General features: G+C 38.9%; 2 protein-coding genes across 3 annotated transcripts in view; both read left to right on the top strand.

Moving 5' to 3' along the window:
- Nucleotides 1-153, top strand: part of LOC139144058 (uncharacterized) — a 118,114-nt gene extending 117,961 nt beyond the window's left edge. For both annotated transcript variants that reach the window (XM_070714705.1, XM_070714704.1), the window contains exon 7: nucleotides 15-153. In XM_070714705.1, coding sequence (XP_070570806.1) covers nucleotides 15-21 — 7 coding nt within the window. In that variant the 3' untranslated portion in view covers nucleotides 22-153. The remainder of the gene's footprint in view (nucleotides 1-14) is intronic.
- Nucleotides 21-26,639, top strand: LOC139144055 (uncharacterized). Its single transcript, XM_070714701.1, has 47 exons — nucleotides 21-198; nucleotides 949-1,148; nucleotides 1,447-1,707; nucleotides 1,810-2,018; nucleotides 2,218-2,338; nucleotides 2,795-2,980; nucleotides 3,295-3,501; nucleotides 3,850-4,124; nucleotides 4,397-4,526; nucleotides 4,789-5,007; nucleotides 5,215-5,383; nucleotides 5,773-6,053; nucleotides 6,397-6,597; nucleotides 7,153-7,288; nucleotides 7,985-8,183; nucleotides 8,550-8,762; nucleotides 8,917-9,103; nucleotides 9,349-9,551; nucleotides 9,856-10,087; nucleotides 10,530-10,842; nucleotides 11,097-11,213; nucleotides 11,506-11,673; nucleotides 11,805-11,953; nucleotides 12,515-12,643; nucleotides 12,791-12,929; nucleotides 13,261-13,447; nucleotides 13,821-14,032; nucleotides 14,392-14,504; nucleotides 14,849-14,968; nucleotides 15,220-15,348; nucleotides 15,587-15,808; nucleotides 16,025-16,162; nucleotides 16,488-16,671; nucleotides 16,949-17,083; nucleotides 17,690-17,836; nucleotides 18,171-18,301; nucleotides 18,720-18,867; nucleotides 19,094-19,254; nucleotides 19,750-19,993; nucleotides 20,337-20,939; nucleotides 21,332-21,541; nucleotides 21,910-22,100; nucleotides 22,778-22,883; nucleotides 23,182-23,507; nucleotides 24,152-24,353; nucleotides 24,926-25,973; nucleotides 26,245-26,639. Exons 1-46 carry the CDS (start codon nucleotides 93-95, stop codon nucleotides 25,195-25,197), a joined length of 8,931 nt encoding a protein of 2,976 aa, XP_070570802.1. The 5' UTR covers nucleotides 21-92; the 3' UTR covers nucleotides 25,198-25,973; nucleotides 26,245-26,639.
- The last annotated feature ends 1,309 nt before the right edge of the window (nucleotides 26,640-27,948 follow it).

Genomic DNA, 27,948 nt, shown 5'->3' with positions numbered 1-27,948 from the left:
TTTCGCTTACACAGGGCGTAATAACAGTGGGTTGGTCAGGCTGGTCCGATGGCTTGTCCGGGATATTGAAATACGAATACGAAGTTTACGAGATGCAACCATACGGTGACGTATTAGGGTACAGATCGATTGAACCAATCATGAAGGACGAGGTGGATGCATCGTCATCTTCGTTCACTATGAATCTAACAGAGCCAGGTAGGAAATACATGTTTGTATTGATGTTGAAGGGGGGCGCCATCAAGTTAAGACTTCATTATTTCCTTTGTGCATAGCAAGACAGTGTACTTTTAGTTTGTGTTGCACAAATTGAACTTGATATCAATTGATAAGTATTAATTTATTACTTACTTATTAATTACTCCACTGAAACCGTCCAAAGGGAATTCGGCACGTGAGGTCAAAGGTCACCAGAGAGTATCAGGGTTCAAATGTTTAAATTTCAATATCGGTTACTCGGACAGTGCGTCAGTGCTGCATAAAATACGTTATTGCATCATCAATACAGATATTTTTTTGATTTACCATATAGCTTTTCTATGATAAGTCATGGAAATTTTTATTCGACTATGAAATTGCCCAAGTTCTTGAAACTTCATAGGTGCAAACATTCTAATTGAATTTCACAATCGTCTCACGATCTGTAAAGAGTGCTCCATTTGGATTTTAAACTAAAGAAATCAGTCATTGATCTTGACCTTCTAATGAAACTATAGTAGTTTCACGTTTCCGAAACTATCAGTATTAGCCTATTTGTATAACAACAGTATACGCAACCATCCCTTCTTTCAGCTCAGCATAACCTTGTTCGTTGCCCCATGGAAATATTCCACTTTTTATCATTTCCATAATTTCTATGATGCATGGCTGTTTTGAAATGACAAAAATCCAACTCGGTGGTTCAATTTTACCTCCAAATCAAAATATTTCTACACCTGTCGTCCACAGCTGATTACTGTGTATTGCTGACGGCTGATGACGTGGCTGGAAATCATATACGTGCCAGACGCTTCCTCATATTTGATGACGTCAATGTTGTGGATATCGATCCCACTGGTCATTATCCGTTGTGGGTGGATTCTGCTGCGGTCAATACCAGTCACCTTTGGCAAACTGATATACAAGACAACGGCAATAATGGACCCCAGGTAGGACGAACTCAGTAGGCTAGAATATTGTTATTGATGCATGCTATTTGTTCGAAGTGCAACTCAACCGCAAAATCAAATTTGAACAGTATTTGGGAATTATAGTACGAAGGTAACATAGGAATAGCCCGAAAGAAATGAAAATGATTTCTCAAGCATCGAGTTAGCTGTTACAAATGAATATATAATTGGCGACGAATCAAACACACCAGGATGGAATGCAGTGGCTGTGAAAGCTCACTTTCATATTGTTACTGCTCAAATTTAATGCAAGTTCCATTTCGGAATTTCCTTCCAGGTTCTAATGCGCTGGCCGGGACATTTTTACAACCAATTCCACAGACAACACAAGATGCTCAACGAAATTGAAGACCACTCACCACCTTTGACCTCTGATTACGAAGAAGGAACAGGTCAACCTCCAGAAACCCGGTCACGAGAAGCCATTCCGAATATCAATGCCATAGTTCAATTTGAAGTGGACTACGCTATAGACCATGAGGGAGGGCGTTCTATCACGACCCCGACGGGAAACTGGCGAGATGTAGACGATATAATGGTTCGTATGTTCTAAAAATAATGTATAGTCTATTTAGATATACTGAGTTACTTCATTAATATAGCTTTGCAAATTTTTATTTGTCACTTGTACACTTTTCAGGTTGAGCAACAAACTTTTGACATTCCCCGTGAAGATGGCGATTCCATTAGGATGTGGGTGAGAGCTACCGATGTAATGGGCAACACAAATCAAGATGAGATCCTGCTTCACGTAGACTCGTCACCCCCTGAAGTACATGGCATCTCTTTGACGAAACACGGGATGACAAGTCTGGCTGTACACAGTTCCCTCGACCTTTTCGATATGGAGTGAGTCTTTGTTTACGTCGCATTCACTACGATCTGATCTCCACGTAGTCAGAAAGAGGTCATGCTAGTCACATAGCATCAAATCGGATCATGAAAGTAACTGTGTCATGTTAGGTTAAAGGGTTCGCGTGTTCTATTTACAAAAGCGATCGCTAAGAACTTGAGTGATATAATGTAATAATTTCCTTCACATCGACAGAGTTGTATTCGAGTCGTACGACGATCACAGCGGTTTACACAACATTCACTGGGCTCTGACCGATTATGAAGACGTCAATGTCGTCCACGGAGAAGGTCAAATCGCCGTCAGAAGACCAAACGTATGTATGCCACCGTGTACACCTGACTATTAAAATTCGCAACCTCGATAGCGATTGGTAGGAGACTGCAGACCCTGTAGTGTTTACAGGTCACAAATAGCTACGAACTTCTAAAACAAAGAAACAAGACGTGGGCGGGGCAATGCTCAATTGTACCTCCTGGGCTACTCTTGCTTAAAAGGTCACTTTTACTTCCTTGGCAATGAACTTGGTACTATCCACTCGTCAGGAGATAAATGCATCTCAGGTCACAGTAAGCATACATGTAAACATCCTGTTCGGTATGTACGCAAGTGCATTTTCAGTCTGACACTAACGGCTTGGTCACCAGATGAGGAAAAATTATTTGTTTACCTCTTCTACAAGAAATTCAACCCAAGTCACGAACTAAACCCTTCCACACTGTTACAACGATGTCGGAAAGTTCAATCTGTTCTAAATTTTGTGTATTTACAGATGACAGAGTGCAGTCCACCAAACTGCGGTTGTATACCAAAAGACAATGAATGTTACGATAGGGATTACTCTCTTCAACTGGACGCCAGCAAACTGACAATTCCCATTGGTAACCATGACCACGACTATATGTTCACTTTTACTGTCACCAACAACGCTATGTTGAAAACTGTGACACAATTCCAGGTAAGAATCTCTCTCTTTATTACTGAGCTTGATTTATACAAGAAGCACACGAAAGTACTCTCACATTATCAAGTTCAATCTAGACGTCTGATGCAGAACAATCTTCTGTCCCGAAAGCACATTTTCATAGTAAATCAATGACATGTTTCTCAAGACTTTTCGTGGGCAAGAATCATTTAGAAAGATATATTGTTGTATTTTATACCCAAGATACCCTCATGGTACCATTTCTTAATGTGTCTACTTGTAAACTAGTATCGTTTACTCACACGAGACTGATTTTGACAGAACGAATACTTTTCTGTACATTTCAGGTGACAGTAGACATAAGTCCTCCGCACGAGGGCGCTGTCCATGACAGCCTTCCCGGGGAGAGTGATCTGGACTATCAACAAGACACCGATGTCGTTGCATCCTGGGACGGGTTTTTCGACAGGGAAAGTGGCGTTCTGTTTTATGCCTACTTTTTTGGCGACTCGTGCGCAACGGATGACATGTTTGCCCTGCCTACGTCACTTCCCGTGAGTAGAATCTTTTAACGTAAACGAAATAATCGATTTTTTAGCCCACCCTAAAAATATTCATATGTAACAATGCTAACTATATCATGGTAGATTATATTGATGTCAATTATTGAAGTATAGTCGTAACAAAATCTGCGGCTTTCGGGCCTTTGAAAAAATTCGTTTCTCGCAAATTACACGACAACGACTACGAATGCAATTTTGCATCATGAATATTAATAGCTGCTTAGGATCGGTAGTAAGACAGGACGATGACATTGAGATAACTTCATAACCCTCGATTTGCTGCTTCATGGGAAATGCAATCCTTATTTTCATGCGCAAGGACGGTTTTTGTTGTTTTAGGTGATCAATACAACATCCACTCATGCAAGCTGGACCGCTCCAGGTCCAGGCACCTACCATTGCACAGTGGTTGCCTTCAACAGAGCCCTGGAGCCTTCCAAACCTGTCTGCTCTGATGGCGTCACCATCGACACCACGCCACCTACGATTCGGGAAGTGAACATCGAAGACGTTCGAGTCAAACCTGGTCTCCTGAAGGACAGTGATGGCGCTGTTTGGATGGTTGATAAGATCGCGTTTCGGCATCTTGTCGTCAATTTCACTGAAGACTGCAGGTAAAGAATATTCACGACAAGGGTTGTTGATCCAGCAACTTTAAAAGATTTGACAGTATGGAGAAATGTGCGTATTTCTACGACACGGCAAAATGTCGATTTAGGAAAAAATCAAAATCAATAACATTTCACTGTGGCTTCCATACAGGATAAATTAATTTCTATGTTGTTTGGTACAAGTACACACATGTATATGACACGCAGCTAGCTTGTCGCCAAAAACTCACCTAAACGAGTGACAGTTAAAGACATCTTCCTTTTGAAACTTTCAGTCTTAACGCACGGTTGGCTGATGATATCGACCTGTGGCCGATTTCTGACTCGGAATCACAGTATACTGGTGATGTCTGTGCAGAAAGTACTCCGTTGTCATCAGTCGCTTACTACACAAGAGAAAATCACGTGAGTAAATCTTGAGGGTAAAATTGTGATCTTGAACACTTCAAGCATCCATAGTACATTCCTTGTATTCTCTCATTCATTTGTCATAATCGTTCTTCTTGATTACTGTTGTTCGTTTGTAAGTTACGTTGTTTTTGTTGAGAAAACGATTGACTCTTTACACAAAGTCAAGTTCAAGTCATATATCTTTTCGTTGTGGAATACCAACCAAAGTTTATAAAGTAAGTGATAAAATTTCCCCTGTCTTTATTTCTATCCAAAGTTTTCACTAAGCTGGAATGGTAAAGACGACGAAAGTGGCATTTTCGACTATGAAATCGGTCTGAGCAGCTCATCGTCTGATGCCGACCCTGATATCATGCCTTTAACGTCGACACACTCACATCAGGACTTCCTAACGTACCATCCTAATCTCGCTGAGGGCGTTCAATTTTATGTTGTGGTGAAAGCCATCAATAGAGCACAGTTGTCAACAAGCAAGGTAAGCCATACACTATTGACGAATCAGAGTCGAACAGAAAGTATCCTGTTCTTTCTCAGTCCCAGGCAGTGAGAATGTTAGATCGTGGTGTATCCTTTTTGATATTCATCGCTCGACAGAGAAAGGACAATACTTTGCACTCTCTGTGACTACCTCGTAAATGCAATGAGCAATGTAATTGTCACAAACGCGAATTCTTTCATGCAGGTGATTGGCCCTTTCTTCGTTGAGGTGACACCGCCCTCTTTCAGCGGGAGTATTAGCGTCGACCTGCAGTCACACGATGGAACTGAATATCTAGTAGCCGAATGGGCAGAAGATGCATTCTATGATGACGAAGATGCCGAGCCGCTGAGTAATCTTCAGTATGGTGTTGGTAAGCACAACTGCTAATATCTTATTTCGTCTGTTGGCACATAGAAACCACTTGAACATCTCACTGTGTAGAGTAATCTGTAAGTCCATAAGTTTTCTAATTCAAACAGACTCTCTAACTCAATATCATTATTGAAATAACCATATCATTTGAGTAAATCATATTTTCGTGTAAAGGCCAGCGTCACTATTACAAAATAATTATTAATAACTCAGAAGAAGTTATTACATAATTTATAACTAGGGTCGCACTAGGAACTAATTGAGCTCTCTCATAGCTGCATGGGTCTTCAAATATCATCTTTATCATCGACCATCAACCCTTTGAAAAGCTTACTTTGGTAGATCCAATATGAATTTCACAATATTATTTCAATCTTGCTCTTAAAGGAACCAGTCCGCATGATACCAATATTCTAAGCTTCACAAACATCGACAACGATGACGATACCGTCTGTCAGCGTACAACGCCACCCTCGTGTGTTGCCATAGCTACCGACCAGCTCGATTGGCATCTCCATGGAGACCATTCATACTACGTGTTTGTCCGTGTTGAAAACACGGCCGGCTTGGTTACTGTAGTGAACTCTGATCCGTACAGACATGTCGTCCAGAAGCCTTACAAAGGCGTTGTCTTTGAAGTCGCGCCTGAGGACAGTTCTCTATTTGGGGTATGTACTTTAATAATGGGATGCTTCTGTTGATTTCGGGGATTCAATTTGTTATGAAATGAAGCACAAATCAAAGTTTAAAACAACCATGCTGTTATTTTAAACCAAGAAAGCAATCCACAGAAATTACCAGAAATCTACTTTGATGCTTTTACAGCTTGTTGCAATTAAATATTGATTTTAAATAATCTTTTACGAAAAATATGTTTCATCATTATTAATATAAATATGCCATATTTGTTGATGGAAAATATTTCCCAATACTTTGCAATTCCCGGCAATCATCACAATATTTTTTAACTACCTCGCCATCGTTCATCATATTTGTTATTCTTACTTGCAGGCGTCCCAGGACATCGATTATCAAAGTTCTACATCAACACTACACTGCAGATGGTCTGGGTTCAGTCACCAATACTTGGATGTCCAATATGAAGTCGGTCTTGGCACAACTCCCGGTGACGATGACGTCATCGCTTTCTCTGACGTCAGCAGTGGCCAGACAAGCAAGACTTTTGATTCACTCTCATTAGAACTGTTTAAGGTGTGTTAACTTTAAAGCTCTATTAATTTGTGATGTTAGATGTATCGGTCAGTAGTTTTCGCTGTCTTAAAATACAGTTTCTTGTTCAACTCCCAAAACCATACCTAAATGCCTAGTTATCATTTTGTCAACACAGACTGTACTTGCGGAGTGTCCGATGATATTATTGACAAATGAATTCTAGACCGGGCCAGTATTCATTGATCAACAGAAGCATTTCATACAGTACAAATGCCTTGTTTTCGCAATACAAATAGTCTCTGTTGCAGCCTACGTGCATCGTTTTACGGAACAAACTTGATGAACATATCCTCAAAAAGTCATCGCTCCTTAAATTACTGTGCTATAAATTATCAAAATAGTCTTGAAATATGAAATTGTGCAACGATTTATCGCATTACTGCAATTGTTGACCAACTGATGACGTGTGAGTTGTTAATGATTTTCCGGACTGTTTTCATTGCCGAAGATTTCAACAAAATCTTGTTCAGTTTCCTATGAAAATAACCCGACCAAGTAGTTTATATTAATTTCCCCATTTCTTCTTTTTTTCAGCAATACTTTGTGACAGTGAGAGCATCCAATGAGGTCGGTAGCGTTACAGTAAGTTCGGATGGAGTGATCGTGTTGGCAGACAATGACGTCTTGCCATCGGCCCAAGTCAACGATGGATTGGGATGTACAAACAAAGGTACGTTTATACAATGTAGAACACTCATCAAAGATCTGAGTTAAAGGCCAGAACCATTATCTAACTCACTGACATTGAAGCTCTTTGTCCACGCTGACATTTCCACGACGTACACGCTACACAGGGCAGCGCTCACATCAATTACGGAGAAAAATGATACGTTTTGCAGTCCACATCTACCGCAAGACGGCTCACATCGTAATACGATACATTGGTTGCATGAATCTGCTGCGCATTGGCATAGTGTTATGAATGTGGCGATTCGAAGCTATTTATAAGTTTTACCTTCTCACCTGGATTCATGTAATCAACCCACAAATGATTCCTTCTCTGTACAGCCATTTGGCCCTTATCGTTTCTGTACGCTGTTTTATTTTAATGTTTCTAAAATCAGCATTATGTATAATAACAATATCACAAAACCTTTACATTATGCCTAAAAGATGTGCTTGTCAAACATCGAAGTGTATAGTTATTTTTACAATAATGATATCGGTAAACCAATAGTCATTATCTGTCGTGTTGTTTCATGAGTGGTGTCAGGGGGGCAGTGTTTAGGGCTAGTAATTCTGAAATAGCCACCCCTCGTCCCCAATTACAATAAACAACTTCCTATCGTGCCAACTATTGTTTATACCTCTACACACAAATGCACCCCATTTGACATGTCGTTTCTTCATTAATTTCTCCCTCAAGTTGGTAGCTTACCAGAGGAACAAGAGAGCCTTGGAAACAAGAGTCACCATGACAACGACGGGCGCCATGTTTGCCAGGATGACATAGACTATCAAGCATCGACGTCAAGTATCGCTGCCAATTGGAAAATATCACCTGAGATAGAACAATATGTGACACACGTCTATTGGGCTATACAGAGACAGGAAAGTGTGAATGGGTGGGTTTATGATATTAATGTGCTCCTACCTTACATTATTGAAGAGTTAATTTGGAACTTTTCCCGGCAAAGTATGATGGAACATTTTCTATAGTGAATAAGTATCCTGACTGACATTTTATAGTTATGTATCATATACGCCTTACAGAAGAATACATTTAGGAGAGGAAAGTGTTAGATATGGATGTAGGTCACGTGTCAATGTCAAAAGTAAGCGCAGGCTGGGATTTAACAAATATTCCTATTTCACTTGACTCGGATCATCGCAAAATATCAAAAACAAACTTTTACATACACTCTTATAACATACCAAGACAAAGTTTTTGAAGATGTGTAGCAATAATAACCCTCTCTTGTTTCCCTCAGTTCACTGACTTGGGACTTCATCAGCGAATACGAAGATCTCCGCATGGCGCACACGATGTTGAGAGCTGTGCAGCTGATGTCTGGAGACAAGTATCGCTCCATTGTTAAGTTCTGTCACCCAGCTGGTTGCTTTCAACCTGTTCATAGCAATGGCTTCCAGGTGTTGCCAAATCCTCCGATATCCGACGGTATATCCCAGATCACATATTACAAGTAAGTCCGATATCAGTCTTGTACATAGTCTGGTCCATTTCAGTACGTCATGTTTTTTGGCTGACGTAAATTCCACACTAAGATTAGACCAACATGTTTTAGAACAAATTTTACCAATAATTATAATATTTATTCCTTGTTGGTTACCTTGCAGTACAACCAAGGAATTGCAGTTTTCATGGAACCCTTTCACAGATGATATTCCAACCACCAACGGTAACAGCGACAGTATGGACTACTACGAATGGTCACTATCTGTTAAAACATCTTCTGATAATCACCATGGAGACGCCCTGTATCCATGGACACGGATTAGCAATGCTGTACTTCTCAATGACCAGGTGACAATCTTTTACTATTTGTTACCTTTTCAATCACTTTTTCCACTTGAACTGTTGTTTTATATGATTTTGGTGGTCTTGCCAAACTTTAAACTACTTTTTATCTAATATTACATAACAGAAAACTGTGTGCATATTTTAATATTTAGGGTTTATATCGCCAAGTACACAATTGTTCATTATTAACCTTGGGTAATGTATGATAATGGACCGTATTGAAGTATACGTTATGTATACAATTGCAGCTTACCTATAGCGCTATGCTGGATAAAGATCTTGACTTCACTGCCTGTATACAAGTCGGTTTGCGAGGCTATAGCAAGACTGGTTTGTCCACCACTGTTTACGGAGAGGGTTATGACTGCAAGGCGTACAACCCTGTACTTATCGTACCTAACATTGTTATCGACGCAGCGGGTGCTTACAGTGAAGTGGATGGCGAAGTCAGGTAAAAATTTATGTAGAAAATATTGCATTATGTCTGGGTGTGAATGACCGAAAGATCACGAGAACTGAAGATGAATTGCCGCGTTTTTTGTGAGGTAGTGGTGGTAACGTTAATCGCTCATTTTGGCCAACATTGCCAGTTGATGATGTACTTCTTGGCGCGGCCGGCACAAATTACAGCAAAGTATGGCCAACGATTATTATACGGCATTTGTCAACCTATATACAATGCTTTCACTATTCTGTAAAAGTGATACATAATTTTCGCATGATAAAAATTCTTGCATATCTTTTGTCACTCTCAGTGATATACAGTTGGAATTGAACGCCCACTGGAAGGAACCTGATGCGGAGTACACCCCGGCAATACATAAAATTTCAGCGGTGTGGCCATCTTTAAGATACAACGAGTACGAATGGAAAGTATTGTCTGATTATAGTATACAACGCTTAGCCTACTGGAAACATGACAGTCGACTGGATTATGAAGATTATGATTGCGACTCACCGGAAACAATGGCATGTGGATCAACTCAGGTAATTGAACTTTTCTTGATGAGTATTTATTTGGTAGGCGCAGTTTTTGTAGACTATAATAATGTAAGTGACATTGAAAAAATATTTCATTATTTTTTCCTTCCTGACTGAAATATTGATATCGCACACAATATTGAAGTAAAAGGACTTCTAGCGTGTTGAATGCGGCCCTGTGGATCACACAATATTAAAGTTCAATGTACATTTGGTTGGACTTATTCTCGAAACTTGAACTGCTATGCCTCGGCTATGCTGCTCCTCTATCGTCGTACGCATAATGCTCACGAAAAATTGACATGTGACTTTTGTAAAATCGTAACCAAAACGATTTCAACCGGTTCAGACTTATCAGTGATGTCGCATTATATATATGTGACACATTATCACTGAACTTCCGACAAATTCAAGGCTAAGTGATGACATTATCGCTGTCGTCTTTCAGGACAACTTCATCAATGTCAATGGCCTACAACTGAAACACGGCCGGCGCTACTTTGTCTGTATACACGCAAATACAACCAAGAAAGTGTACGAACGTTCTGAAGAAATCCTTCCTGCAATATCAAGTTGCTCTGATGGCGTTACAGTGGACCATACTCCGCCCATTGCTGGCAGTGTGTGGATCGGCTGGGGCAAACACAATTACCAAACTTCCAATTCAGAGCTTGTGATCAGCTGGGAGTCTTTCGTCGATGTGGAGGAAGAAGATCAAACGACACATTATTCTGGCGTTCGAAAATATGAATATGCAATAGGTATGAGAGTCAATGACTTTTACCTGATGTTTTGTGTGATGAAGTTTGCTGTTCGTTTAAATTTGTGTTTGAGTATAAATGATTAGTACAGATACATATACTTCGCCGTGAGTTGTGTAAATCATTCAAAAACAGACTCGGAGTCACTAACCTACTGTCTATATTTATATGTGTATACAATGATTGAAAGGAAAAGACAATTTGTGTATAATCAACGTCAACTTCTGATGCCAATGTTGGATCTTTTATTGAAGGTACTTCTCCTGGTGGTGTCGATATTCAGGATTTCATCAATGTCGGACTGACTAACCATGTTGTGGCACATGGTTTGAATCTGCAAAGCGGACAAACGTACTACGCCACAGTGAGAGGTAATTCTGATTCATGTGGATTTCGTTACATATTTTTGTCGATAAGGCATTAAAATTTACCTTATTATTAGTGCAACAAAAGAAAGTCCTTGTAAATTTTGTCCATCAATTAGATAGCGTTTATCCTTCGAAGGTGTTGATTAAAATGACAGTGACGACAACGACGATGACGACAACGATGATGATGATGATGATGATGATGATAGTGATGATGGCATTATCAAAGACGTTTTTATTTACCCTAATAGTTCAATATTGATAATTGTTTTTCTCCCATACTTTTACATTACAGGAACAGACTATGTTGGCTTAACAGCTAAGACAATCTCTGAAGGGGTCACCGTGGACACAACACCACCACTCAAAACTGATGTCAGTTTTGACGTTGGTGGCGCCTTCCATACTTCCACGAAATCCATCAGTGCATCATGGGAAGGATTATTTATCGACCTAGAGAGTGGTAAGTGGTTCGGTCGATGATGTCATCATTGTGCATTACATTTCTAAAACACCCACTTGATCATGGTATCAAATGATTACCTTTCATGACTTATTACGTAAGTGCTAATTATCATATTTTTTGAATTTTAGGGATCGCTCGTTATGAATGGTCGGTAGGATCTCAACCTGGTTTTGCTGACATCATGGCGTTTACACCCACCACATCAGAGGAAGCAACATCAGATGAAAGTGTCGATCTCGGACTTGAAGAAGGACACTTTTATTATGTTTCCGTAAAAGTAAGAATTCTTCCCATTCTTTTAGCAAACCCTTGGTAGAGGTGTGAATGACTTGTAAGAAATAACAATGTTAGATATAAACTGGTGTCACGTGGGAAAAATTGTGCATTTCACATTTAATAAGGGGGTTTCTTTTGATAGTATCGTCATCATTTTATAGCATATAAATCAGTAACATTTTCTCAGTGTCCTTGTAGTATGTTGAAATATACAATTAATTTTCTATCCACCACAATATCTACAAGTGCAACACTACTGTCGACAAATTAATCATTGTATAGATTTAAATTCAGCTGTTACAATTGACATTGTACACCACAAATAATTTCATAGGCCAGTATTAACAAGCTAAACAACCTGGTTTTTAAAGAAAGTTAAAGGAATAATGCAGGAAACTATTATAGACGAATCACACATTCGAAAATATATCATAAGTTACTCTTAAAGCAGCATTAATGTTTACTGGTATGGCAGGCGCGTACGTTACAATCTTTAACATTAATTAAATTATTAAATTAATATATGGATGACAAATCTTATCTTTGACCATTTCGTACGTAGGGATACAACGGCGCTGGTTTGTCGACCCTAGCAACGTCTTGGGCTATTGTTGTTGACAGCTCTCCACCAATAGCAGGCTTCGTCTATGATGGTATTGCTACAGCCGACGTCGTCGACCAAGATTATCAGGTTAGAAATTTGCATTTTGTATTTCATTTGAGCAACGGGAATTCTAATGCACGTTTTTAGTCACGTAGGGTGATTGCTATCATTACACACAACATTTACACACCATTTAATGAGTAATTTCGTAATTTCTTCTTTACATCTTTGCAGACTGACATTCTGAGCATAACTGCTCGCTGGAAAGGTTTCAACGATCCCCACACAGACATAGTCAGCTACACATGGACTATTGGAACATGTGTAGGCTGCAGTGACACCATGGAAGAACAAGACGTCGGCGTATTAACAGGTGAGAAACGCCAACGAATTATCAGGAGATACAAGCAGAAAAAATACTAGAAAAATAGAAAATATGAAACATACAGCATTTAATGCTTTGTGTTTCACAAATATTAAACAGAGCAATGGGAAAGAATGTCAAAAGGGAGGTAAAATTAAAAGTATAACGAGGAAAGAAATTGAAAAGAACCGAACATGGCAGACAGGGTGAGAACGTTTACAGATACAGTGGGTTGAAAGAAGACGAAAGGTGGCCTAGGCACAGTTTTAAAATAGTTTACATGCCAAACTTGCCGCCTATCTATAAAATATTGACCAATCTATCCTGGTGTACTTCACAGAAATGACGGCCACAGACTTGAACTTGCAACCAGGTTTCAAATACTACGTGACAGTGACTGCCTGCAACGCTGCTGACCTTTGTACCACGGTGACGTCAGATGGCATTGTGGTTGACAATTCCCCTCCCATAGCTGGAATGGTCTATGACGGTGTCAGTGACGGTGATATCAACTATCAAGCTTCCAGGTATGCTACGCCCTCTATGGCAAAATTTTACAGCGGCACCACATGGAGGTCGACATTTAAATTTTGATAGCTTACGAATACCGACATCTGTATCTCTAGCAAGGGTTTTGACCGAAATTGTGGAAATCGGAAATACTCTTTCGGCCACTTGACATGCATTTAAATCGCATAAAATATATACTAAGTGATATGAAAGCAAGGCTTCAAATTCGTTGGTACATGTACCTCTAAATCGTAATAATTTATTTTTTATTGGCCATTTCAGACAATACAAATTCAATTATTATTGAATTATATTTCTCTCTAATGCAACTTTACATATTATATTATATTGTATATCTTTTCTTCATTTTCCTGCTATTTCGCACGACAGAACTTCGATAGCAGCGCACTGGTATGGCTTCAACGACCCACAATCTATGCTTTCGCACTATGAATGGAGGGCCGGTACCACACAGGGCGGAGATGACATTGTTCAGAATACAAAGTTACACCTGACGGAGAAGGTCTTTATCTCACAACTTTCCCAATCTCTGCCAGTCAACACTGTCATCTACATCACACTTAGATCAGTGAACAAGGCTGGTAAGTTAGCAGTTGAAATCTTACGTCATTTGCCCCTGGTGTCGCCCTGTCACCTTAGGCTATTTCATGACTATTACGTATGTCTTTGATTAGAGGCATTGTACAAAATACGAACATCTTTCGAATCATCTGTATATTCATCATCCACATTTATTTATAAATGATGATGATAATGATGATGATGATGATGATGATGATGATGATGATGATGATGATTGTTGTTGTTGTATTATTCTGACAATAGGCTAGTTCGGATAGTTTCACATCTGTCAATTGATATGACAAACATTCCGATTATTCCTTCCTCTCCGAAAAAAAAAATGCGGGCTAAAATGTAATTCTTCAACTGTTTCCAACAGGACTGTACGTGGAGACGTCTTCCAATGGCTTCACCGTTGATGACACATCACCAGTCGTTTCCACTTCACCTGTCTTTGACAACACTTTAGGTTCCTTGAAAGACGACACTCAGGTAAGCGTGGTTTCCTACAAATACGTGTGAACTTGACAAACTACATTAACTTTACCGTCATCTAATGTCATCGCGTTGTCGTTTAGGCTAACTTGTGAATGTTTTCAGAAACATGTCGTCTGTTTCCTGTACGTAGAAGTTTTATGTAGAAGGTAATTCCTTTTTATATTCATACCAACGATTCTTTCACGACACAATACCTATCCTGAAAGTGGCCGAACATAAAAAGGTGTCTGTACTTTTATGTCCAAACGTAGATTCTGTTTCCTCAATTGAATGTAGGAGTTCGACCATGCAATGTGAAAGGTCATTTGTGCTTAAACCTTAACTATCTTTATCAACAGGTTTGGAGGTCTTTGTTGAAAGTACAATGGAGATTTGATGATGACGTCAGTCATATCGTGACACAGAAGGTGTCGGTGTTTACCCATCATCAGGCAAAACTTGACATTGAACCCGTGCAGGTAATTGTATACAACTCTTGTTTTAATGATGAAATTGACAGACACAAATACATTTCCTAGACAATGTCGCATTGCTAGTCAATTACAGTAGTTTAAAATTGCAGAGATTAATTATCACTGGATCAATATTGGCATTTTATTGTTATAAGTATGATGATCAGTGTAACAGCCATGGATTTAATATGTCGATGACATTTAATTCCTCTTTATTTAAATTTCCAATATCGTTTTATATGATGTTGCTTTTTTAGCTTGGTGGCAGTGACAATGAATACACATTTACTGACCTTGACCTTCACGATGGTGATCGTTATTATGTCAGGGTTATCGCCTGTAATGGCGCCAAACTTTGTACGTCAAGGGATACTTCTCCTATCTTGGTGAGTATAACGCCCTCACTCTCATTACCTGCATAAAGATACTTTCCTACATTTTCATATCTCCAGAGTTGTGATGATAGCAATCTTCTTGAATATTTTGATATTACTTTATTTAAGTGTCCAGAAAGAAAGAGTGAATGATATGGAAATATAACTTTACATTAAAGATCTGTGCAATACATTTTACATTTTGTGCGAAGTTTCTTTTAGTATCATTCACTGCCTTGTCGATTTGTAGGTCGACTCAACTCCTCCAACCGTTGGGATGTACGCCGTTGACACAGAGCATGCAGCTGGGCTTACGCGTCATAGGGATGGTTGGATGACGTATGAACAGACTCAAGGTAGTGCGCCACCACATGTCAAGCTGGCATGGCTTGGCTTTGCAGATATTCACTCTGGTATCGATTATTACTACGTCACCGTCGGAACCACTTTTAGCGGGAAGGAATTAACATTGGTGAGTTTGTATTGAATTTGCCTGCCTAATCAAAGATACAAACATTTTCTGCTTCTGCTGCTTGTATGATACAACTTGTCGGGATTTCTCATACTGTTAGGATGTTCTGGTGCTAGTATGAGAATTCACTTTCCTGCGTATTGACGACTAGACGACCACTCATTTTGTAGACAATTTTCAATATAGTAAATTTTATATCGTTACCTCATTCATCAGGCTGGTCCTGTGATGGTCGGGTATCAATCAGGCGATCCCCACTACGATGAGGGCGTTGTTCAAACGGCTGTCGTGAACGTTGATAGAAATCTAGTCCCGGGAGAACATATCTATGTCACTGTATGGGCGATAAATGAAGTAAGTTTTCTTTCTTTTATCGGCGAATTCACTGACTAATATGCAGCTCTTAAGTTTTAATTATTTCAAAACTTCGCGACGCAGTTCAAGGTAGAACTTTTTAACATTAGTTTTTAGAAGTGGAACAGATGTTATTCAGTGTACCACAATATGCTCAGTCATTAGCAACTTGAACTTTATATTATTAATTCTACTTCCTGATCCATCACACAGTATAAATAATTCTGCAATATATGTGTTAACTTATATTTGAAGTCAGTCATATCTTTTATCCCGTGTACAGTACACATGTATCGAATATATGACGTTACGTTGTTCTCCTTAGGTCGGTCTGAGAAGTTACGAGGCGCATGACACGTTTGAAGTGATAATGTCGAATTCCGTCAGCGGTATTCTGTCACTCGTCAGGAGATGTCCGGTCAAATCTTGCAGTGGTCACTGCACATGCGCACCACAAAATCAATACTGCGAATCACCAGGTGGTTCAAACGCTTGCAATGATGTTACAGGTGAGATATTAGAATCTTTAAAAGACTCACACTCATGTGATGCAAAACTTGCAGAGTAAAAACAACAATCATTCCAAGAAACCAATAACACATTGTCACATTCAACACTAGACAAGTGTCTTTAAATGCCGCAACCTTCAAAAGTTAAAATCACAGTTCGTCATTATTCCAACAAGAGCACACGTTGATTTCTGCGTGTCCACTTTATGATACAGGACAACATGTAAGTATGATTTCCACTCACTTCATGACGTGTACCTTGTTAAATTCACTTCAGGTGACACGTCATATCAGCAACTTCAAATTTTCGATGTCACCAACTATCGACTGCTGGACACCGCAAGCCCACAAGATATCGACTTCACCCCTTCGAAGTGTGCGATGGCAGCGTCTTGGAAAGCTACATCGACAGGTATGCACCAAACCCAGCTAAGCAAATGAAATATCCCGCACTGCTGGTTTCAGTATCATATTCTGTATAATACTTTAGTCCTATTAAATGTTAAATAATCCTGATGGTTATTTATTTTGCGTAAAAACAAGATTTTGCTCCTACGACTCACCATACAGGCCGTGCCGGTTCTCTTTCGGAGTAATCGGGGCAGCCACAGTTATGACCAAAACGCTTTCACAGAAATTTCAGAGTATTTTTCTTTTGTGTACTCGTTTACATATGTTCAGCTACATGAGGCCAATTTCTTTGTGTCCGTTTCCCCGGGGTTATATTGTGCTGTGTTAAGAAACATGTATACCAAATATCAAAGCTATCAGATGAGTAGTTTTTGAGAAACACATTTTTGGACCTAAAATGGCAAAAATTACCCCAAGAATACAAAATTGCAGACTCTTAAATTGATTTACAAAATTATTCAAAGTTATTCAATGGTGCTAGCAGTAGATAACCTTGCGATGTTGGACAGGGAGACATACAACGGTGATTGGTACGGAAAATTAACATTTTTTGCCACTGGCCATACCATTAAATACGCTGAGAAGTCTATGTTAATTGTCTTAATAGGCAGCAATCCAGTGTTACGGTATGAATGGAGTGCTGGCATCAGTGGATCTCAACCGGGTAGTGGAGTCTTCGACCTTGCCTTTGACCGTATTTGGCATGACATCGGGCAAAACACTGATGCTGTGCTCACAGTACAACGAAGCATAGGTAGGTATTCTCTGCGAGTAGTTTCTGAGAATAAATAATGTATTTAGGAAGAGAAACGAAGTTGATTGTAGTCATGATTAAAATGGTTAGTTTAGATAGTACATATATCTCGACATGATATTTCATGCTTTTCATGACAAATACAATACAATACAATACAATACAATACAATACAATACAATACAATACAATACAATACAATACAATACAATACAATACCATACAATACCATACCATGTCATACTATGCCATACCATACCATACTATACAATGCCATACCATACCATACTATTGATAATAACCGTTCGTCTAATATATCGTTTTCAATACATAGGCTCCCTTGAACCATTGGTTGACTACGTGTTTTACGTCAAAGCATGGTACAGCGATGATACTTATGCAATATTCCAATCCGATGGCATAACAGCTGACTTTAGTCCAACTGAGATTTCAAAATCGAGAAAGGTAACGTGTACCAATTGCACATTCTGCTTAAGGTAACAAGCAGAATAAACGTTTTCTCTCCTGGCGAAGTTTAAGAGAAATCAAGTGTGAAAGCGTTCCCGTATTTGCATTATTTCCTGTAAAAACAAATCTTTTTACGCGACAGCGTTTGTTTTCTATTGCTGACAGCGTTCGAAATACTTCTGATGACATGTCGGGAAATGCGAAAAACATCAAAATTTATCGACTTCCCAATATGAATTGAAAGATTATATCAATTAACGTCACCTTCAATACATCACATGAACAAAGGCTTTCCTTGAATACCTTTACACGTGAATAATAATCTCGAGAACTGCTTTTCTTAATTAATAAATATTTAAAAAAGTGTGTTATATACATTTAAAGCACACGTTTCGATACGTCGATATTTTCTCAGGTGAAAGAAGTTTCCGATTTCTCAAAGTTGGTGGATATCGATTTCACGACCTCAACAAGTGACATCCGGGTATCTTGGAAAGGTGTCTTCAGGGAAAACGAAGGTGACATCAATAACTTCGCCGTGTCGCTGAGTACTCATATTGGAGGTAGGAAACGTCTTTGGTGTGTTATTTTAGGGAAATATCTTAGGGCGCAACTAAAGATAAATCAAGAATTCACCCTTAGTATCATGCACGAAATATCAGTGAAGAAAGGTATCAAACCATCAAGCCATTGAAAGCGTTCTTTATAGAGGTATCTGTTTTACTTATGACTACAGCCTACTATCAGTTACCGTTTTAGTCATTCATTACACCGTGTACTTTTCAATAGGTGAAGATATTTCAACATTCACTGACACTGTTGTACAAGGGTCAGAGTTGAAAGTTCAATTGCAAGGATTGCAATTACAGCAAGGCATCAGATACTTCTGCAACGTGAGGGCGCACAACCTTGCCGGGTTGTATTCCACTGCCAGTTCTGACGGTTTCGTGGTAAGTATATCAATAGCCACAAATATTTCTACTCACATCACAGGGTTATCTTTTTTACGCTTTATGATAATGAAGCATGGAATCGTTATGCCCTAGTATGATGCAAAATATATTAATCGAGCGTAAACTTGTTATTTATAAGTTATTGTGATAGCAGCAATAATACTTTCCCTTCCTGAATACAGAAAGGCTCTTCTTATACAATGGACCTATGCCTCAGCTAGTAGATACTGCAGCATAGCATTGCCAATAACGAATTATACATTAATACCATACTACTGCAATGATACATGCGTGCGAAAAGTAGAAAATTAGTAATTTAACTACTCTTTGTGAAGAAAACGTACGCTAACCTTGAGCAACATAGATCGAATCACTATGAAATACTTGCAAATTCAACATTGGGATTTGCTATGTGAAGGTATACGAAATTTGAAAATCCTTAACTGGTAACTTATAAAACAACGCGAGACTCTCATCGTATTCTCTTTGTAGGTTGACATAACAAACCCAACGAAGGGTGTCGTTTATGACGGTCTTGGATTGCACGATGCTGATTATCAGAATAACACCGATGTAGTGGCCGCTTCGTGGAAAGGCTTCACAGATCTGGAGTCGTTCATAGATTACTATCGTTGGTGCGTCGGCAGTTCTCCCGGAAATGACGACATATTGCCGTGCGAGAATGTTGGCCTACGGCTTTCTGCTTCGAGAAAACTGACGAATCCATTGTACAATGGTAAGTTATGAAGCAATACTCCGGATAAAAAACTATCATTGCTATTTACAGTTTGTCTTTGAACTTTGTGCATACCATAAGAAGAATATTGAAGAAAGGTTTTACAAATCAAAGTAACAACAGTTATGCACCATAACCTATACTATGGCAAGAAATATTCATCTGTAATTCTATATAAGATAATACCTCAAATTATTTTCCGCACGTTGGTTGTTGGTTGGCTGGCTTATTCGGATTTATTGGCGTCGCGGACTATTTCCTTTCAAACGCTTGGATTCAAGAAGACTTAGAGACAGTGTATAGAAAAACAGTAACGTTAAATATTTATCGGCATTCTTTGCAGGTCAGCAGTATTTCAGTAAAGTGGTGGCTGTTGACGCAGCTGGATTAGAATCAGACGTTGCAATATCGAACGGAATAACTGCAGACGAAACAGCTCCCATTGTTGAAGAGCGATTCTCTTTCGGTGAAAACCTGTTGGACAATCCTTCATTCGAAGAATGGGATTTAGTGTTTGAGAACGTAACATCATCGTCTGATGGCAAAAGCAATGATGACCTGTCAACGTCAAATGCAATTCCAATAGATTGGGAGGTCAATGGCAAGGCTACTGTAGTTACATCGACCCAAATAATCGCCCAAGATGGCAATTCCTATGTTCAAGTCTACGGCGACATCGCACAGGATTTCCCATCTGTTGTCGGTGAAAAATACCGAGTTATATTCTACTGTAGCCACATTTACCCTTCACACACTCCACTCGTCTCACAGGAAGGCTTTGTCAGGATACCAGGAGTATACCATGCATTCAGACTGTATCAACGACCGGGCCGACATGACAGTCACCATAACTCTCAGCAAATCAGCTGGCATCGTCATGTGTATTACTTTACTGCTGCTGAAACTGTTTCCAGTCTTGTTCTCGGTTCACTTGGAACAAAAAGTGGTAAGTGAAGCGTAAATATGAACGGGATAATTGTAAAGGATAATCGTGGTAGCAATATCTGTTCCTGACAGGTAGATTATGGACACAGATATATGATTAAACAGTGGTCAGGCATGCACGTGATAGTTTAAGGCTTGTTTGAAAAAAGAGAGAAAAATACTTATTTGATTCTTATGCACTATTTTGGAGATGTAAACACAGACTTCTTTCAGATTTACGTGTTTTGAAAAAAAAATATAGCAAGTTTATTTGTCGCGTGTCATAAATGCTGAGGGTTTTCACATTCCCTAAATTGCAAATTTCGTATGCCCAAGAAAACACAATAAAGTACGTCAAACAAAATGTTGAAGTTATTGTTTATTATTACGACAATGTCATGTATCTCCATCCAGGCATGGCCATTGATAATGTACAAGTACACCATGTTGGTCTTGGAAGCAGGGATCCACCATCTAACCCCAATCCCATCAACCAGTATACAAGCCCCGTCCATGTAGAGACACAAGTACTCCATGACTGGAATTCTATCCATGCCAGCTGGAATATGGCGGATCTGGAAAGTCCTATAACAGAGTATATGTGGGCGATTGGAACAGTCGAGGGTAAGCCATCGTGATTGTCATAGTGCTCTGTCAAATCGGGACGACTGAAGACTAATGGACACACCTTTAGTTGCGAACTAAAATGGGATTTTCTTAGTGGGCTCTAAATTATTTATAGCGAAAGTGATGGTATGAGTGGACTCCCTAGGTTACTAACAATTCAAACATTTCCTTGTTTCCACTGATCTTCAGACTTACCGTCAAATATGTCATTATTTTTCTGGTATAATTGTCGTTTCAAATATTTAGCAGAGAGTACAGGACAGTAATGGACCGTATATTACAGATCTCAGAGGTTGCTTTTCAACCATACTTTCACTCATGTGAACTTTGACATTAATATAAGCCTTTCTTATATGTTTTTTAAGGTGGTACACAACTGCAAGCCTTCACATCCGTCGGTAGCAAGTCGCATGGTCAAAATGACGATTTACATCTGTCTTCTGGATCGTCTGTTCACGTGACTGTTGTTGGAAAGAACGCCGCTGGTTTGCGTACAGTCACATACTCCGATCCCATTCTCGTCGACTTAACACCCCCGCAGCTTTGTTGCATAAAGGTCGGTGAGACACACGTCTTTTAAAAATAATTTTCCATTTTTGAACTCTCTATTTAAGAAGTGAAACTCTTCGGTTAGAAAGGCTTCGAAAATTTATCCTCATGATTTTTGAATGTGCAGTCAATATGATATCAGAGTACATTCCCAGTATGTACAAAGCGTTTATTTGTATTTGTATCAGTTACAGGTCAAAATCATAACAGGTCATCATTTACGTTATCGTAACAACATTTTTCATTAATGCTCATCGTGTGGTTTGTGACCATTGTCTCCCCTCTCGATTAAATGAGTCATGAAAACATGATCAATATTACTGGATGAAGAGCAAAATACACAACAATCGACGACTGTTTGGTTCTGAAGTTTTCTATCATAACGAGTCAGTTATTGTATCAACTCTGTAGATATGACCAAGCTGCGAATGATAGTAAGTGAAACGGCGAGATTTTGTCGGGACATAGTCAGAAAAGAAAAATTTAGTCATGAAGCAATAGTTGATTCAACATCAGGAGACGTTGATGATTTTGCATTACCACCGTGATAAGGTTCAAGTTAAACGCCATAATTAGCAGTGAACGATTAAGCTTGGTGTCTGAGAAACTGCTTTGATGGGTTCTCAGCCCACGTCTTTCGCTTCCGCCTTCCCGGGTTCTTACTCCATTTCTTTGTCGTCATAGGATGGCAAACATGAAGACGTGCAATACCAAAGTAACGGTGACGTCACTGTAAGTTGGCAAGTGGAAGATGAAGAGAGTGGAGTCGACTACTGTGAATGGGCAATAGGTAAAGACTTCAAATCCGAGCAGAAAGTTTGCATAAACCATTTTCAGCAATAGAGTACACGAAAATCGCAGGGTATTTTGTTTTGTAATTATTGGATGTTGCCCTTTGTTACAAGAAAGAGAGACACTAAGTATTGAATAATGGCAGAAAAAGTAGGAAAAGTTTGACTTTTATTCATATCTTTTCAATTACCATTGCCATCAAGTATTGCAGTGGATAATAATTACATGCTAAGAAATTAAGACTGCTGGCCGTACATATCGATAAAACTATCATTCAAATGTTTATGATTTTCCAGGTTTGAGTCCAGGATCTGCAGAGGTGCTCCCGTTTTCGAAAACTGACTCCCTCACCAGCTCTGAAACGCAATTGTCACCAATAGTCAACGGACAGACATTGTACAGCACAGTACGCTGTCACAACTATGCTGGACTCCAAGATCAAATCACATCCGATGGTGTAACCATTGTAACAGAGCAACCAGAGGCGGACCACGCGGTTGTTTCCGTGACAGCCAGTTCGATGACGCATTATCCAACGCAGAACTCCCATCAGTCGCAGACAGACAATATCAACATTGCATGGCAAGGGTTCCAAGACGTGACCGGAATAGAATACTACTTGGTAAATATAATACACCTTTAGAATGTCTTGTATCGAAGAAATTGAAATATGACAGTAATGTAGCGTGATAAAGTGAGCAACATTTGTCAACATATTCATTGAATGAGTTATATGTTTGAATGTACCTGACATACCAGACACACAACTTCCTCGCTTTGCTATTCACGCGGTGGCATTTGGTTGTCTATGCAGTTTCAGCTTTTGCTCGCACAACTCTATCTCCGCATATGTAAGTCATAAGTGGCAAATGTCAGGATTAATATGTTTCCATTTACATGACTGAACTTTCAATAGATACATAAAGCCTGAAATATAGAAATCTTTCTCTATGTTGACATTAAGCAGTCTTACATGTAACCGGCTGAATATAGTTCTTCATGGTCCTAAGTCAATAGTTAGTAAAAATAATAATTATTACTTCATTTTTCTCAGCATTATCGGCAAAAGGTTAAACATAGTATTATACTACTATGTACTTGAAACATAAGATGATTGTCAGATTGTTTCGCACAACGCTACTTGTTTTGCCTCATTTTCCATTGTCATGGTCAAAAAGCATCAGTAAATATTGAACAAAATAGACATGCCAAGAGTAACTGCCCACAGTGGACTAAAGAAAATACATGTGTTACCTTATTATACAGTGCAAAGTTCAAGGCGAAGACTTACTAACGAAATGGTACAAAGTAGGGTCGGATGGTCAGCATTTTACCGTCTTCAAAGGCCTTCAACTCCACTCTTACAAAGTGTACCAGGTCTATCTAAAAGCAGTGAATTTTGTTGGATTGGAGAGTGATGTTGTGGTGTCCAATATTACTGTAGAAACGGAATCGCCTGTTGCTTTAGGTAATGTTAAATAGATTATTTTCAGAGTTATGTAGTACATTGGTCTGTTTGACTGAATACATCAACTTATCTATATGCTCCTCACTCTAAACCACAGAAAATGATATGACGAACACTTTTGTTGATCACGGCTGTATGTGAACGATATTTGAATAAATAGTGCAAATCTGTTATATACGAGTTCAAGGAGATAAATATATGTGTATCATCCCAATATTTTAATAGCGTACATGCCTCAAAACTAATTTGTAACATTATACTCCGTTTATCAGGCGCAAAATACTAAGCATAGTTGTGTGTTCACCTAAAATTTAATGTGTTACAAGTGTTAAATCGTTAGACATGTCATATTGATTACAGACGCACTTTCTGTCAAAGTTTGAAAGGTCTTGGCATTTTTTCCTTCCAACTTTGCTTAAACTATTTATGTGCCATATGTATTTAACTATTTTAGCTTAACCATTTACCATTTTAAGTGCAACTTTAAATGAGTGTAACTTGACTGTGAAGAAAGTGATATATTTGAACAAAAGGTAATAATGGTCAAAAATTTCATAATTATTGTGTTTCAGGTAACGACATCGTCAGTAGTTGGCCGAATCACTATGAGGTTGTGATGAACTGGGATGGTATATTCCACACCAACTCATCTCTCTTTTATGAAGTTACCATTGGCAGCGTGCGAGGCGGAAGTGACGTGCTGAAGTGGACAGAGACCTCCAACACGGAAATGCGCATGACAGGATTGGACCATACGAGGGAGCATTACGTGGCAATAACGGCAATAAACCAAGCCGGTCTCTTCCATACAGAAAACTATGTAATTTCCTACACAACCAAATAGACTGATCAGAGTGATGTCGTGTGTGTGTGTGTTCGCCACATGATGTGCAACAATGATCATTTGAAATCACAAGCAATAATTGACAAGCAATATGCAGTGTGACATAGCTGCTGAAATGAAACAGGACCGTTTGGACAGAAGAGACCAGTCCATCATGCCTGCACAGTTGATGAACAAGCCAATAAATTCATGTAAAAATATATACATTTTTTCGATACTATTGATTCACAACGTAGTTTCTTAATATAAAAAGGTCCTTCGTACTAATCACTGGAGTAATAAAAATGCAGAGTCGCTTGCCATGTGAACACAAATTTCTCATTAATGTTACAGATACAACCGTTTATAATAAACAAACCAGAAGTACATGTATTCAGCTTACATACGAATTGTAAAATTGGTACCTCTGTTATGCCGTCTTAGAATGTCTGGTCTTCCACCATCTTTCACGAGACTGCAGTAATCATGGATGACAAATCGTCACTCGCGCATGTCCTAGTTTTCTTGCTTAAAGATCATGATGTAGCCCATATTAGCGGTTTCTAGACCTACAGTCTCCGTGACAGAAGATTAACCACTAGAGAAATCCACCATACCCTGCTCACTGTTCAAGACAATGACCAAAAATCTATAGCTAGCTGATGCGGCTGTCAGAGACTTTGTTTTTTCCCTTCCGAAGTGAAGGTACTTGCAGGAGTTCGCTGGATCAATCAGTGAAATAAGTTTATAACGTGTAAGGAAACACCTCCCGGAAGAGCTTACGTAAAATCGACTTTGTGAATTACATCAAGTTACGGTGCTATCAACGGGCTGTGCAAATGATTGCCTTTGACTCGCAAGCTCAAGTAACTATCTGCACCCTTTTGTGGAGATAACTACCACTTTGTACAATGTTGCAACGTTTGCTTAGTTTAGGATTTCATCATTTCACTGATTTGTTGGAAATAGTGTGGCTAAGTATTATTGTATATGATACAAAGAACTAGAGAGTCATACCCAAACGTAAGAGTAACAAGTCACGTGGTAGCGGACATTTACTGTGCAAAGGGCTGTGATAGGATCGGTGACTGATACACATTTTATTTGTCTAATGAGTGAACCATTTACATAAGTTCAAGTGCAGTATATAATTTTTGAAGTTGTACACATTTCTTTTGTGATTGGGCCTAACCAGAATGCAGCATTTAAAACATTGTTATGCCTACAGAGTCCGTTCCGATCATTTACTTCAGAGAATTTTCACATATACTTTTTCTATTTCTGCTTCATTGAAATGTACACGATTTGCATCATTTTACTTAAAATTGAAACTGTACAGTTTGTGATATCGTTTTAATCCTAAATGGTTTCATATATCCAAGAGAAATGTTTGAGACATTTTATATTTGTATTATATTTTGTAACCGGACGTTTTCACACAATAAAAAGTAATATAGTAAAAATTATCCAAAGGCTTTATTTGTGCATGGCTGTATGCTGGCATATATCCGCAGGCTATTATTAATTATGTCATCAATCGACACCCTCGCCAAAAATGAAAACAAGTGAAAACAAATCACCAAAATGAATATAACACCAAGTACACGTGAAGGCCTTGAGACATAAAACCTTAAAAAGCATATCCACTTGAACTGAAATACAAATACTATGCGTAGAGCCGGGATATAACATTCTATTTAAGTTTCTCTTTAAAAAACACTCGATCCGGAAAACTAAAGTTTTTTTCCGGGTTCACACCCTCTTAATGCTCCTTACATTATAAACACCACCCATTCGACCGAAAGTGTGCTAAAAAACAAACGATTGCTTTTTCATTTGTCTTATAGTTTCGCACTCAATACTTCTTCATTGCTAATTCGGGTAAACTAATTTATTACCTGGGCTATACGTACTGTTAAATAAGGGCCACCTGTACATGAGAAGTAAAGAGCTTTGTTTGGTTTTATCCGGGTTCATACCCGCTTAATGCTGCCCACATTGTAAACACTACCCATTCGACCGAAGGTGTGTTGCACACAAACTATTGTGTTTTCATGTGTCGCAGAGGTGTAGAGTAAATGGCCAACGAACAGTGAATGTTCACTTATCATGTAACGTAATCATCATGAAATATGCCTTTTTAATGCTCTAAAATTCACTTTCTATAAATGAATACTATCGTTTTGCAATGGATCCGAGGACCTTAGATACGGACATGATGGAATTAGGGAATTCTTGGCTTATGTGACATAATATCTATGGGCTACCCCATGGTCTCGGTAACGTTTGGTCAGTCACTTCAATTGACATCCATAAAATCTTTGATATAGTTATCGACGATGCAAACTATGCTTCGTCAAAGTAAAGAGTGACGGGGACGATAGAATGTAAATTCATTAGTGCGCCATACAATGTAGGTGTTACGGTGGCTTTATTCAACATACAACGAATAAGCATTTTCTAGGTTTTCTTTTTAAGCGTATTCACTTCGTTTTGCATACACAACGTAGGCCGAATTCATAACGTAATGATCACTTCATTATAAGGGTGATTTTTGTAGTAGTCTGTGATTTGATGTCGCAGCTCCAGGGTAGGACCATGGCGATTACACGAAACACATATATTTTTGTACGATCCGCATGGCTTGGGTAGGTCAACGTAGCACAATCTCCTCGAGGGAGGGTCTCTGCCCGTGGAAACACCCTTTGTTAGCAAAGTTGAATTTAGAGTAAACACATTCCGTTCCGCAAGAGAACGTGTACAGTAGGCTTG

The sequence above is a fragment of the Ptychodera flava genome, chromosome 11 (genome assembly GCF_041260155.1).
Source record: "Ptychodera flava strain L36383 chromosome 11, AS_Pfla_20210202, whole genome shotgun sequence".
Classification (NCBI taxonomy): Eukaryota; Metazoa; Hemichordata; class Enteropneusta; family Ptychoderidae; genus Ptychodera; species Ptychodera flava.
This window is presented reverse-complemented; position numbering and strand designations above follow the sequence as displayed.

Coding starts and splice junctions, on each gene's coding strand:
- LOC139144055 (XM_070714701.1), top strand. CDS start 93: ATGCAACCATACGGTGACGTATTAGGGTACAGATCGATTGAACCAATC. Junction 6,598..7,152: donor TCTCATTAGAACTGTTTAAG/GTGTGTTAACTT, acceptor TCTTTTTTTCAG/CAATACTTTGTGACAGTGAG. Junction 11,954..12,514: donor TTTATTATGTTTCCGTAAAA/GTAAGAATTCTT, acceptor TTTCGTACGTAG/GGATACAACGGCGCTGGTTT.